The 13586-nt window shown below is 45.9% G+C and overlaps 1 protein-coding gene across 3 annotated transcripts in view; it reads right to left on the minus strand.

The window, feature by feature from the left end:
- ntsr1 (neurotensin receptor 1 (high affinity)) overlaps nt 1-13586 on the minus strand; it is a 107398-nt gene that overhangs the window by 61150 nt on the left and 32662 nt on the right. For all 3 annotated transcript variants that reach the window (XM_038803498.1, XM_038803497.1, XM_038803496.1), the window contains exon 2: nt 5982-6183. In XM_038803498.1, the coding sequence (XP_038659426.1) occupies nt 5982-6183 (202 nt within the window). The remainder of the gene's footprint in view (nt 1-5981; nt 6184-13586) is intronic.

Consider the following 13586-nt stretch of genomic DNA (forward strand, 5'->3'; position numbering starts at 1 on the left):
TTTACTCCTCTAACATTCCAGGTGATCAGCCTGGTTGGCGGGCACCCTGCCCCCCCCCCCACCCCCCCCCCCCCCCCACCCCCCGCCCTACGCCGATCAGCTATCCCCCTTCTTGGGCCCACCACCTGCCCGTGTGCCGTGCCTCCCCAGTCCGCCTCTTGGCAGCTCCCACCCCGACCCCTTCCCTGTAACCTGGTTCAGTTCCCTCCCTCATCAGCAGATCATCTTCCCCCCTCCCTCCCACAGCAACAACCCCTTGTGACCTAACCCCTGCCACATACTGGCTGTATACACACCCCCCCACCTTGCTCCCGTTGACTTGCTCAAAGCAGCTAGCCTGGTGGCTCTCAACTCCGGCGCCACCACGTCTCACACCTATTGTTCCCCCCCTCCCCCACCCCCTGCCCATCAACACCACCTCCCCAGGACAGCCCTGTTCGAGCAATCGCTCTGGGACCGAGACAGAGAGAAAACAAACAAAGAACAAAGCAACATTCCTAGAAGAAAAAAAAGCAAAGAGAACCTAAACAGCCCCCCAGCACCCAGCAACTTAAACTTTAACTATCACTTTGGCTTTAACTTTAAAACTTTCAAACAGGCCAACACAAACACAAGAACACCCCCAATTCTAAATAAAAGAGCATGCCGAACGACATCGCTAACACGAAGGGCAATCTGTGAACAACTGCAGACATCCCTTAATACACTCTAACTTGAGTCCATGGGTCCTCAGTTCGGCACCAGTCCATGCCCCTTAGCGAAGTCCATCGCTTCCTCCGGGTCGTCAAAACAGCTAGCCTGGTGGCTCCCGTTGCTGTTCCCGGTATGTGACCCAAAGCCGCGCCGGGAAAAGTAGCCCAAACTTGACCTTCTTTTTAAACAGAATCTCTTTAATTTGTCTGTAGGCTGCCCTCCTTCTGGCCACCTCCTGGCTCAGGTCCTGGTAGATGCGCAGGACACTGTTGTTCCATGAGCAGCTCCTCGTGCTCTTGGCGCACTGTAGAACCCACTCCTTGTCCACGAACCTATGGAACCTGACCACCATCGCCCGGGGAGGCCCCCCCCTCGTGGCTGCCTCGCCTGCACTTTGTGTGCCATGTCCAGCTCCAACGGACGCGGGAAGAAATCATCCTCCACCAGCTTCTGCAGCATGTCTGCCACATATGCCGTGGCATCCACTCCCTCGGCCCCCTCTGGGAGCCCAATGATTCTCAGATTCTGCCGGCGAGACCTGTTTTCCAGGTCCTCCAGCTTGTTCATCAGCCTTGCGTGCTGCTCCTTCAACTTACTAATTTCCACGTCTGCTACCGTTTGGAAATCCGCCTGCTCTTCCACTGTCTTCTCCAGTGCCTGGACCTTCTTATCCTGAGCATCCAGCCTCTGGTCAAGTCGCTCCACCGCTTTCTGGAGTGGTTCCAAATTATCCCGCTTCAGTGCTGCGAAGCTCTCTTTCATGACCTGCAGCATGTTGTCCAGTGCTGCCTGGGCCGTCCTTTCCGTGGTCCGTTCATCGGCCATCTTTCCTCCCACTTGAGCTTCCACACCACCTTTGTTCAGCCCCTTCTTCGCCTGTTTTCGCTTCCTTCTGCTCCTTAAGTCCATACAACTCTGTATGGATTCAGATCTAGAGTGCTATTGCTTTTCACTCCAGCACTCAAAAGTTCAGAAAAGTCGGGGAAAAAGGTCTTAAAGTCAGACCGGAGCGAGAGCCTCCAAATGTGCGATTTACTCCCTCATCGCCGCCACCGGAAGTCCCACCTTTTCATTTTCAAAGATCTCATCATATGTTTTGATTCAATTCGCCAGTTCCTGTGGTTAAAAATCATAGTATATTACTGTGAGGCTGCTAGACCTGCAGTCTCCCAGCTGCAATAACACTGGACAAGAGGCCTCTTTGATAACACACGGGAGGGCCGTAACCACATACCATTGCTGTACAGATAACAGCTCAGGACTGCAAATGTGTCCAGATTGGAGCAATAACTCACTCCTTAAGGGCCAGACACTCAAGGACGACAGACATGTGCTTATTGATAAGATAGCTATGTGTATGTGCCTTGTTAACCATTGGATTACAAAATTAGGCAAATATAGATTTTTCTGTAATTGGTCAGATACTACTGTGAGAAACCAATGAAGTAATTAAACCTATTAATTGCGATTGATTATGTTCGAGGATGTAACTAGTACTGTTGCCAAGGGGAAGCCAATGGATGTGGTATATTTGGACTTTCAGAAGGCTTTTGACAAAGTCCTGCCTAAGAGATTACCGTGTAAAATTAAAGCACATGGGGTTAGGTGTAGTGTGTTGAGATGGATAGAAAATGGGCAGACAAGAAACAAAGAGCAGGAATGAATGGGTCTTTTTCAAATTGGCAGGCAGTGAATTATGGGGTACTGCTGGGATGGGTGCTAGGATGCTAGGACTTCAGCAATTCACAGTATATATTCATTTAGATGAGGGAACAAAATATAATATCTCCAAATTTGCAGATGACACCAAGTTGGGTGGGAGGGTGAGCTGTGAGGAGGATGCAGAAATCCTTCTGTGTGATTTGGACAAGTTAAGTAAGTGGGCAAATGAATGGCAGATGCAGTATAATTTGGAGAAATGCAAGGTTATCCACTTTGGTAGTGAAAATGAGAAGGCAGATTATTATCTGAATGGTCATAAATTAAGAAAGGTAATGTGCAACGAGACCTGGATGTCCTCGTACACCAGCCACTGAACATACGCATGCAGGTCCAGCAGGTGGTAAAGAAGGCAAATGGTATGTTGGTCTTCATAGCGAGAGGATTCGAGTACAGCAGCAGGGATGTCTTGCTGAAATTATACAGGGCCTTAGTGAGGCTACACATGGAATACCGTGTGCAGTTTATGACTCCTTATCTGACGAAGGATGTTCTTGCTCAAGAGCGAGGGCAGCAAAAGTTTGCCAGACCGATGCCTGGGACGGTGAGACCGACATATGAGGAGAGATTGAATCAGTTAGGATTGTATTCGCTGGAGATCGGAAGAATGAGGAGGGATCTCATAGAAACCTATACAATTCTAACAGGACTAGTTCGGGGAGATACAGGAAGGATGTTCCCAATGACGGGTGTGTTTAGAACAAGGGGGTCACAGTCCGAGGATACGGGGTAGGCCATTCAGGACAGAGATGAGGAGAAATGTCTTCACCCAGAGAGTGGTTGGCCTGTGGAATTCGTTACCACAGGAAGTAGTTGAGGCCAAAACAGTATGTGTTCAAGAAACAGTTAGATAGAGCACTTAGGGTGAAGGGGATCAAGGATATGAGGGGAATGTTGGATTAGGCTATTGAGTTGGGTGATCAGCCATGATCATAATAAAGGTGGAGCAGTCTTAAGGGACTGAATGGCCTCTTCCTGCTCCTATTTGCTATGTTTCTATATGTGCAATTTCGATTGGTGAATGCAAATTACTTGTAACTGAAAATGAAAGGTGTAATTGCTGCTGTATTCCTTTGTTCAGGGAACTTGATGTCACAATATGTGGATATTGTAAGGAATATAAAGGGTTAGTGTAATGCAACTACTCTAGTCACTAGATGGTGCTATAGAGCAACCATATAAATATCACATGCCTCCTTGACTCCTGGGAGAGAGTGTAAGGGAGCCAGACTGAGTAGATGTGAGATAATTTTCTGATAGGATAGTTTAGTGTTGTAGAAGTGTAGTGTATTCTTTACTTATCCAATTCCTTCGTAAATGTTTGAATCTAATTAAGTGTGGTGTAATAAATGAGCTTTGTTTGTTAAATATTGCTTGCTGTTCTTTGTCAATACTACAACTTCATCATCCTGAAGGACAACACAAAGAACACAACACTTGTGAGCTACGTGTTGGCAGACAAGATCCCTAGGTTTTGCTTGAATAAAGATCTTAAACTAACACTGCCTCATTTGGTCGCTCAAGTGGAGCAAGGTACTTCATAGCTGACTAGCTATATAAAAACCCACAACAATTTCAGTGAAGTAACTTCACCTCACCTCAGTCATAAATGATCGGCCCCCTTATGCCAAGAATGTGCCCCTGTGTTTTAGATTCCCTGACCAGTGGAGACAGCTCTCAGCATCCACCCTAACAAGCCCCTTCAGAATCTTGCATGTCTGAATGAGATTGTCTCTCGTTCTTCTAAGCCCCAGAGAATATTAGCCCAATTTACTCAGCCTCTCATCATAGGGTAACCCCCTACTCAGGGAACAATTTAGTGAACATTGCTTCCCATGCAAGTGTATCCTTTCTTAAATATGGAGACCAAAACAGCGTACAGTACTCAAGATGAGATCTCAAGAAAACCTGGTACAATTATAGCAGGCCTTCTTTATTCCTGTACCTCCAGTTTTGTTGCAATAAAGGCCAACATGTCATTTTGTTCCTAATTGCTTGCTCCATGTGCACTCTAGCTTCTTGCATTCCTTGTATGAGCATACCCAAGTATTTTTGAAAATCAATACCTACAAGGTTTTCACATTAAAAAAAGAATGGCTTTTGTATTCTTAAAAGTTGCCCATCCTGTCCATATCTTTTTGCAGCCTCTCTATGTCCTCTCCACAGCTTACCTTTCTGCCTAGCTTTGTATCATCATCAAACTTAGATATATTACTCTCTGCTTCTTCACCTAAGTTATTTATATAGATTGCAAATAGCTGAGGCTCCAGAACTGCTCCTTGCGGCATTCCGCTATTCACTGCCTGCAAATTTGAAAAAGCTCCGTGAATGCTCATTCTTTGCTTCCTGTTCATTAACCATCCTCTATCCATGCTAATATTTTAGCCACCTCTCCACGGGCCCCTATCTTGCCTATTAACCTCTTGTGTGGCACCTTATCAAATGCCTTTAAAAATCCATGATGTGGAGATGCCGGCATTGGACTAGGGGTGAGCACAGTAAGAAGCCTTACAACACCAGGTTAAAGTCCAACATGTTTGTTTCGCATCACTAGCTTTCGGAGCGCAGCTGGGGGCGAATCATATGATTCACCTGAGGAAAAAGCTGTGCTCCGAAAGCTAGTGATTTGAAATAAATCTGTTGAACTTCAACCTGGTGTTGCAAGACTTCTTACTTTAAAAATCCAGGTATACTACATCTATTGGTTCCTCTTTATCTGGCCGATGGATCACATCTTCAAAAAACTCTGATCAATTTGTCAAACAGGATTTCCCTTTACTAAAACCATGTGGACTTTTTCTAAGGCCGTTGTTGAGATTTCCTTCATAATAAATTCCAACATATTCCCAACAACTGATTTCACGCTAACTGACCTGTAGTTCATTATTTCTCTTCCCTCTTTCTTAAAAGGCGCTGTAACAACTTTCAACCTGATGGGACCATTCCCTAATCTAAGGAATTTTGGAAAATCATAGCTCCCCCATTAAGTTAATGTTAATAGGCTTCTACCGTTATTAGAATTCTTGGGAATGTGGTTCCTTCCCTATTTAGATTTTGGTGTTTCCGTTGAACCAACTCAGCCGACAGTTCTGTAAAATTGAGTTGGCACTACTGCCATACATTCTAATCTGTATTTGGAATGTGCTCCAAGAGAACAATTCAATTCTTGCTCACTGCCGTTAAGAGCTCCTTTGAGCAGTTGATTTTTATTCAGTTCTACATTGGCAGGAGCTTCCTCTGCTTCTCCCAATTAGATGTTATGATTTCTGCAGAGGATTGGTGGAAACCTGTTTAGACGCTGTGTATCAAGGCTAGCCAGTGCTTCTGGAGTTTCCACTGAACTCTGTTCTAATGTACAGCGGCCGAGCAAGGGAATTGCTGGTGTCATTTGGCATGTGCGGCACACAGCTCATATTAACTCGCCATAACCACACTCGCCACTGGTCGCGTGCCGCCGGAGTGATATAGAGGAAGGCTGCCTGGCTTCTACAAATGGTCACACATACAAAGTTTTTTCTGAAGGATGCATTTTTCTGTTCATGAATAAACAATGAAAGGGTGATACATACTGAGAACCTTGACTCCATGGCGAAGAGACTGGATACGACTTGGCTCCACTGAAATGCTCAGCGTGGCCTGCTGCCCCTCAATTGTGCATACCCGGCTGTCTTGATCTGCTTGCTTGAACATTGCTATTAGCTGATTGGCGATGATTGTGTTCAAGACTGAAATTATTACCATGGGTACAACAAAGGAGAGAAATGCATTCACCTACAAATAAGACAAATGGGTTCAATTAGAAAGCAGAAAAATGGCTGTAATTATCAGCGACATAGCTATAGAATGTCCCTGCAAACCCATGAGTTGTGCTTCTTGCAGTTACGACAGCAACAATAACTTACATTTAAATAGCACCTTCAACATAATTAAATGAAGTCCCCAGATGCTTCACAGGAGCGCTATAGAAGAAATTGTGACAGCAAGCCACATAAGGAGATGCAAGGTCAGATGACAAAAAGCTTGGTTGCAGAACCTGCTGGGTTGCATACACTGAACACAAGGGAATAATAAGCAGAATGGTTTATGCATCAATCTGAGAAGCTCTTACGTGTTGTTTGCCTGCCCTTGCTGGAGAACTCTCTCCTTCAGGAGCAAGGTCTACTAAATCATCACTTCCTGTGTCCACGTCATCATGATGTACACGTACATGTACACATATATGATGTACACATACATCTCCCCTGTTTAAGTTAGGACAACCAGTACTACAGGCATATGGCAATGTAGGGCAGCAGTGACAGTTTACAATGTACAAAGCACAAATTTGGGCAACAGTACAAATGCTATTTCTAATCTGCAGAGCACTGACCTGGGCTGCTGCACCTGGCGCAAGGCCCTTCGCCTTTTTACCCATCATCTCACCCATGCCTTTTTAAAAAACCACGATCCATACATAGACGAGATCAGTACTTAGTCCTTGAACTTTACATTCGACCTGCTCAGGTGCCCTGAGCATGTGATTGTGCCATTTGTTTGTGCTTGGGATTTCCTTGTGTTGTTTTCCTCAGGATGGATGGCCCCAAGTTTCCTTGTGGTGTGCCCAGTGGCTGCAGGGCTTGTTTCATTGGCCTCGGGAGGAGCCTCCATTTCCAACGGTGCAGAGGGTGCAGATTACAGGTGTGTTGCACACTGTGGTGGTTGGTGGTGCTGGTTCGGACACTGGCAACAATTGGCGGCAGTTCCTACTGTAGAGAGCATCGTCCGAATCAACCACAAAGCTGTTTGGTTGTGAGCCGGCCTGTGTACCACCGCTGGTTTGCCGTGGCCGCATGTGGTTTGGATCCTGACTGTTTGGCCTGGTTCTAGAGTGCAGGGTCTGTGGGCATTGCGGTTATAGTACCTTTTACCTCTTTGTCGCTGCTTCACGAGCGTGGCACCCACATTTGTCTCTACCTTTGGCTGCAGAAGGGCCTTGGCGAGAGGGATCATGGTTCTGGTATGCCTCTGTGCTGACGAGGGCAGGCCCTGTCTTGACACATTTCGCAGGTTAAGTAGTGCAGCATAAAAGTCCGTGTTATCGCAGACACATTTCTCAAGGAGACACTTTACTGAGCATGCCGCCTGTTTTCCCAGACCATTCGATTGTGGGTAGAGGGGGTTACTTGTGTTCAAAGTCCCATGTTTGCGCAAAGTCCTTGCACTCCCTGGAGATGAATGCTGAGCATTGTCTGTCATTATCATCTGGGTGATGCCATGTGAGGTGAATAGCCTCTTCAGCTGGGTAATGGCTGTGTTGCTCCTCAGATCAGGCAGATAATCAATTTCATTCCAACCAGAGTATGGGTGAGCCAGGACCAAGTCTGTTTTCTGTTCCATCTGAATGTGCCACGAGTAGCACGGGAGGTCTGGGACCTCATGTAGGTGCAGTGGTTCTTTGAGGCTTTATGTGGTTTGAGAGTGTTGCACGGTGCACATCTGGACTCTTCCCTCTCTATGTCTGCATACATGGACGGCTAGTGCAAAGATTCTGTTTTTCTTTGTGGCTTCCAATCCTGAGTGCCCTTGGTGGAGTTGCTGGATATAGTGCCTCTGCAGAGAGGTGGGGATTAATCGCTGGCTATGCAGTATCAGTCTGTCTTGCATTGTTAACTCCTCTCTCAAACCGAAGAAGGTGCGGAGCTCCTTTGATGACTCGGGCCAGCCTTTTAAAATGATGTCATGAAGATGCCTGCAGGTGCGATCTGCCTGTTGGGCAGCTTGGAGTTTGGCAGTACTTGAGTCGTCATGATGTCAATGTCCTTCTCATTAACTGCCTGGTCAGTGGTGGAAAGGACATCAGCTAGGTACAGCTCCTTAGCAAGCTATATAGCTTATAGCTATGTAGCTTATAGCTATATAGCCTTGGCATCATACGCTGCCAGTGTGGTGACGCAGTGTGAAGAGGCTTTTTGAGAATAGACATGAGTGGCTGGTGGTCAGTTTCAGCATTGGCAAGACGGCCATGGATGAAGCTCTGACATTTCTGGCAACCTTCTCAATCTGGGCATAACAAGTTTTGATGATATGAAGGCTCCTGGTCTGGAGCCATCTGCTGAAAATGGTCCTCGAATGTCAAAGTGGCTGACAGTGCCTGAGTGGCCAAGACATTGCAGCACTTCCCTCCAGTGTCAATTTTGACTTTATTTTTATTTGTTCCTGGGATGTGTGTGTCGGTTCTGGGGCAGAACTCCTTGGCTTGCTATTTCAGAAGGGGGCAGTTAAGTGTCAACCATAATGGGTAAGGATGGCAGATTTCCTTCCCTTAAGGACATTAGTGAACCAGCGACAATTGGCAATGGTTCTGCGGTCATCATTAGACTTTTAATCCAGATTTTTTATGGAATTCAGATTTCACCATCTGCCATGGTGGGATTCGAACCCGCAACCTCAGAGCATTAACCTGTGTCTCTGGATTACTATTCTAGTGACAATACCACAACGCCACCACTGCCTCCCCTTTGAGTTAAGCATTGCTGCAGGCAATGTTTAATGTAGTGAGGATTTCACCTTTCCCCACTTTAATTAACTTGGATAAATAATTAGTCATGCAAGGAAGTGCTGCAAGGTATGCTTGTCCTTGGGAATGGACGTTTGCCACATTGCCTTGTCTGGATCTGACTTCACACCATTGGCTGTGAGCAGATGACTCAAGTATGGAACCTGGTTGTCCCTTAATCTGCGTTCAGCTAGGTTGAGCTTCAACTGTATGGTCCTGATGTTGCCGAGGACCAAACTCAAACATGCATCATGTTCTTGCAGTGTACAACCCCAGACCATAATGTCATTGACAATGATTTCACAGGGTTGTCCTGCAAAGAGTTGCTCCAAGGACCATTGTAAGTCCTCACTGCCAGTGGAACCACCATAGGGCATGCGGAGCTACCATCTTCCCAATGGAGACATGAATAGAGTGAACTTCAAAGACTCTTCATCCAGCAGGATTTGCCAAAATTCTCACTTTGCATCCAGGATGCTAAAAGCCTTCGCATTGGGCATGTCAGCTATGACCTTTTCAACCATTGTCATGGGATGGTGGGGTCTCAGAAATGCTTTATTCAGGTGAACTGGGCCGATGCAGATCCTGACTGTGCCATCTTCCTTTACCACAGCTACCGGTGGGGTTGTTTAGCACACTGGGCTAAATCGCTGGCTTTGCAAGCAGACCAAGGCAGGCCAGCAGCACGGTTCGATTCCCGTAACAGCGTCCCGAACAGGCGCCGGAATGTGGCGACTAGGGGCTTTTCACAGTAACTTAATTGAAGCCTACTCGTGACAATAAGCGATTTTCATTTTCATTTTCATTTAATTTAATTGCAGAAGTCCACTCTGTGACCTTGCCTACAGGGGTTATAGATCGGGGTCATCATGGGACTACATGATGATGCAGTCATGCTGGGCAGCACGTAATCACATGGCAGGAGCGCACCAGGATTCCCCAGGACCTCGGGCAAAGCAGAAGTGTTTCTTACACCTGCAGAATTTGTTAAATAAATTAACTGTTACCACAGTCCTTGTTGCAGTCAGAGTTTCAGCGAAATACCGAAAATGACATGGTGTCAGGGCTGGCAGCGTGGGCGCAGGGACATCACACACTTGTCTCATTTATAACAAAGAACAAAGGACAAAGAAAAGTATAGCACAGGAACAGGCCCTTCAGCCCTCCAAGCCTGTGCCGACCATGCTGCCCGTCTGAACTAAAATCTTCTACACTTCCTGTGTCCGTATCCCTCTATTCCCATCCTATTCATGTATTTGTCAAGATGCCCCTTAAATGTCACTATTGTCCCTGCTTCCACCACCTCCTCTGGCAGCGAGTTCCAGGCACTCACTACCCTCTGTGTAAAAAAACTTGCCTCGTACATCTCCTCTAAACCTTGCCCCACGCACCTTAAACCTATGCCCCCTAGTAATTGACCCATCTACCCTGGGAAAAAGCCTCTGAGCCTCTGAAGAAGACTTCACCTTTAATGAAAATGTGGCAGACAACTGGGAGAAGTTTAAACAGGAGTGGCTCATATTCGGCAGTTCAGTGCTCTACGACAAGCCAAAAAAGATGCAGGTGCACACTTTAGTGAATTTAGCGGGTCCCAAAGCGGTGGCAACATTTCAATCATTTGCCTTCCAATTCGACGACAAGAAAGAAGGCCCTGAAATAATTTTGAACAAATTCAAGCCATATGCCTCCTGGATCACCATATTCTTCATTCCACCAACCAAATCACACGAGTCCAGTTAAACTTATTTTGCCACTTTGAAAATTTTAGCAACTAAATGTGCATTTGTAAACTTCACAGATGAGTTTGTTAGGGACCGTCTGGTTTGTGGAATAAACAGTGATGCGGTCCGGAATCAACTCCTGCAGCAAAAAGATCAACTGCCAGGTCATCGGTAAACTACCAGTCATGTATCACAGGCGATTAAATGACTGTTTCACACAAGGTTTGTGCTCCCAGAAGAGTACCGGTAGCCATGAGGCAAAAGGTCATCGATGAGTTGCATTGCACGACAGTGCTGGGCGTAATCACCCCAGTAAAAGAGGCCATAGAACGGGTCTCAGCACAGGTGCACGGTCAGAGTATGCATTGGCCCAGTACATCGGAACATAGCAGTCAGACCACTTTACCCCATGAAGACAGCGGAACAGGTGATATCTCAAATGTCACAGTCAAAACTATTCAGTGTGCTTGAAGCTAAATGCGGATTTTGGCAGATCCCGTCCGATCTGGCATCTTCAAACTGACCACATTCATCTGCCCAGCCGGCAGATATCGTTTTCTGTCTATGCCATATGGTATCTGCACTGGCAGTGAGGTTTTCTAGTGCTGCATGGAGCAACTATTCGTGGGTTAGATCATAGTCAATGATATCCTGGTCTGAGGTCATAATGAGGATAAAGTAAGGGATCTCCAATTGTAGCTTAACCACACCAAATGTAAATTCAGCGTAAACCAGGTTGCATATGGAGACCGTCTATTCTTGCCTGATGGCGTGAAGTCTGATCCCGAAAAGACCAAAGCCATACGAGAAATGGATATTCCAGTGGACAAGCACGTTCTACTGTGCTTTCTGGGCATGACAAACCATCCATATTATACTGAGGTCATTGGACCACTTTGCCAACTCTCCTCCAGAACGTGGAATGGTGTTGAATAGAAAACCACACGGCATCTTTCAAAGGCTCAAATTAGCATTAACAACCCCACCACACTACAGTACTTTGATGTTCAAGCAACTGTAATGTGGAGAAGTGTGAGGTGATTCACTTTGGAAAGAATAACAGGAATGCGGAATATTTGGCTAATGGTAAAATTCTTGGTAGTGTGGATGAGCAGAGGGATCTCGGTGTCCATGTACATAGATCTCTGAAAGTTGCCACCCAGGTTGATAGGGTTGTGAAGAAGGCCTATGGTGTGTTGGCCTTTATTGGTAGAGGGATTGAGTTCCGGAGCCATGAGGTCATGTTGCAGTTGTACAAAACTCTAGTACGGCCGCATTTGGAGTATTGCGCACAGTTCTGGTCGCCTCATTATAGGAAGGACGTGGAAGCTTTGGAACGGGTGCAGAGGAGATTTACCAGGATGTTGCCTGGTATGGAGGGAAAATCTTATGAGGAAAGGCTGATGGACTTGAGGTTGTTTTCGTTAGAGAGAAGAAGGTTAAGAGGTGACTTAATAGAGGCATACAAAATGATCAGAGGGTTAGATAGGGTGGACAGCGAGAGCCTTCTCCCGCGGATGGAGGTGGCTAGCACGAGGGGACATAGCCTTAAATTGAGGGGTAATAGATATAGGACAGAGGTCAGAGGTGGGTTTTTTACGCAAAGAGTGGTGAGGCCGTGGAATGCCCTACCTGCAACAGTAGTGAACTCGCCAACATTGAGGGCATTAAAAAATTTATTGGATAAGCATATGGATGATAAGAGCATAGTGTAGGTTAGATGGCCTTTAGATTTTTTCCATGTCGGTGCAACATCGAGGGCCGAAGGGCCTGTACTGCACTGTATCATTCTATGTTCTATGTTCTATGTACGAATTTCAACAGGTGCCTCTCAGCATACACTCGGTATAGTATGTATACAAAATGGCAGACCAATAGCCTTTGTGCCAAGTGTTGTCTCGGACATTGAGACTCACTATGTGAAAATTGAGAAGGAATTCCCTCCTTGCCCTCGTTTTTGCATGTCAGAAATTTCACAGTTTCATATTTGGCCATCCTGTAACCCTCGAGACAGACCATCAACCATTCATTGCCTTCCTGAAGATGCATCTTCACACTGCACCTGGACAGCTGCAACGTGTGATGTTAGCATTATAACATCAGCATCATATACAAACACAGAAAGGAACTCTAACTGCATGGTGCCCTTTTCATAACATTCCTATCCTCCACGGACCAGGCTAATCGTGGGGTTGAACTGGGCATAATGGTCCAGGTGCCTAAGCAGGCTCTACAAGCGGACATCCCATGACATAATAACAAAAGGTTGTCCAGAATCCTCCAGGAAGCTTCCACACAATGCCCACTTATTTCTTTCCTTCAGAGGCGAACTGACCATTCCAGATGGCTTAGTATTGCGTGGTTAACGATTTGTCATTCCGCCTGCCCTCCAGTAGTACTACATCCAACAGCTGCTCCAAGGGCACCCTGGGTTAGAAGCAACTAAAGCCAGGGTCAATGAAGTGCTGTACTATCCCCTATGTACACTGTGTTATGGACGCCTGGTCAACAATGTCTGAGATACTGACATTAAAACTGTGCAGAAAGATCGATTCATTCGGGAGTGATAATATAAGAAATAGGGTTTGGTTATTTTATAAACAAACTTTAATAATACAAATAAAAACAATATTTAAACTTTTACTTCATACTTCGCTATACTAACATTAATGGATTACATGCAGTTTCTTAACCTTAACACTAGTTCCCATCAAATGACACTTTGCATGAAAATATAGCTCCTGTTCCACTTATACATACAGCAAAAGTCAATCTCTGTATTTAGGAAACAACCTTTCTTCTGTTGGGGACATTCGTTCAGACCCCTTTTCCAAAGCCTTCTCTGTGAACAGCTTTTTCCATGACTTCTCTCTGTGGCTTTTGTCATGACTTCTTCAATGGCTGCTTACATCCTTTAT

This window comes from Scyliorhinus canicula, chromosome 7 (genome assembly GCF_902713615.1).
Source record: "Scyliorhinus canicula chromosome 7, sScyCan1.1, whole genome shotgun sequence".
NCBI lineage: Eukaryota > Metazoa > Chordata > Chondrichthyes > Carcharhiniformes > Scyliorhinidae > Scyliorhinus > Scyliorhinus canicula.